This window comes from Penaeus monodon, chromosome 23, assembly GCF_015228065.2.
Source record: "Penaeus monodon isolate SGIC_2016 chromosome 23, NSTDA_Pmon_1, whole genome shotgun sequence".
In the NCBI taxonomy this organism is placed as follows: Eukaryota; Metazoa; Arthropoda; class Malacostraca; order Decapoda; family Penaeidae; genus Penaeus; species Penaeus monodon.
Genome location: NC_051408.1, coordinates 30,789,108 through 30,789,782, shown reverse-complemented (window position 1 = coordinate 30,789,782; position 675 = coordinate 30,789,108). Strand labels below are relative to the sequence as shown.

General features: G+C 44.4%; 1 protein-coding gene across 1 annotated transcript in view; it reads right to left on the bottom strand.

The window, feature by feature from the left end:
* Positions 1-675, bottom strand: part of LOC119588210 (hemolymph clottable protein-like) — a 24,837-nt gene that overhangs the window by 21,427 nt on the left and 2,735 nt on the right. The window contains 3 exon segments of the mRNA XM_037936911.1: positions 117-152; positions 154-210; positions 482-619. Of these exon segments, the coding sequence (XP_037792839.1) occupies positions 117-152; positions 154-210; positions 482-619 (231 nt within the window).

The window sequence follows — 675 nt, the reverse complement described above, 5'->3', positions numbered from 1 at the left end:
CCACCGTTTTAGCTTATAAAATCATCCATCATTCCTCGGTGAAAAAAAAGAATATGGAAAGGCACAGATTCAGTAAAGAACAATATAAAATAAACTTTGACCCTGTGTGACCTCACCCGCAGATGGGGAAGCAGGAAGATGCTACAGATGGCTTCTCCTGATGTTTGTGATCCAAGATGGCTCCTGAGGCGCTACCAGCTGAGCTCCGTGCTGAGGGAGAAGCAGTAGACGAGTGCTTATTGTTCTTGTCTGTAATGCTATTTAGTTTGCTTTTTAGTAGTTGTTGTAGAAGACTCATATTAATTGTTTACATTGCCCATGTCTATCTGGCTCTTTATCAACCTATCTGTTCGTTTCTCTGAATGTATGGCACTCTGCCTCTTCCTTACACTTTGTCTTTGTCTGTTAGTTTGTCTCTCTCCCCCTCTCTGATCTCTAGTTATATCAGTTTCCCTATTTCTCCGCAGGCTTAGAATTTCACCTCGGTTTCGTTGAAGACGATCCTGAAAGTTTTCTGGAGCAAGCCGATGGATTCATCTTCGTGGTATCTGATGGGAAGCGGTTCCCTGGCGTCACATCCCACGGCGCCGTGGTGCACTCCGACCTTCACGTTGTGGAACTGGGAATAAGAAGGAGCGCTTTCAAATTTACGAATACGCACACACCCATATATGT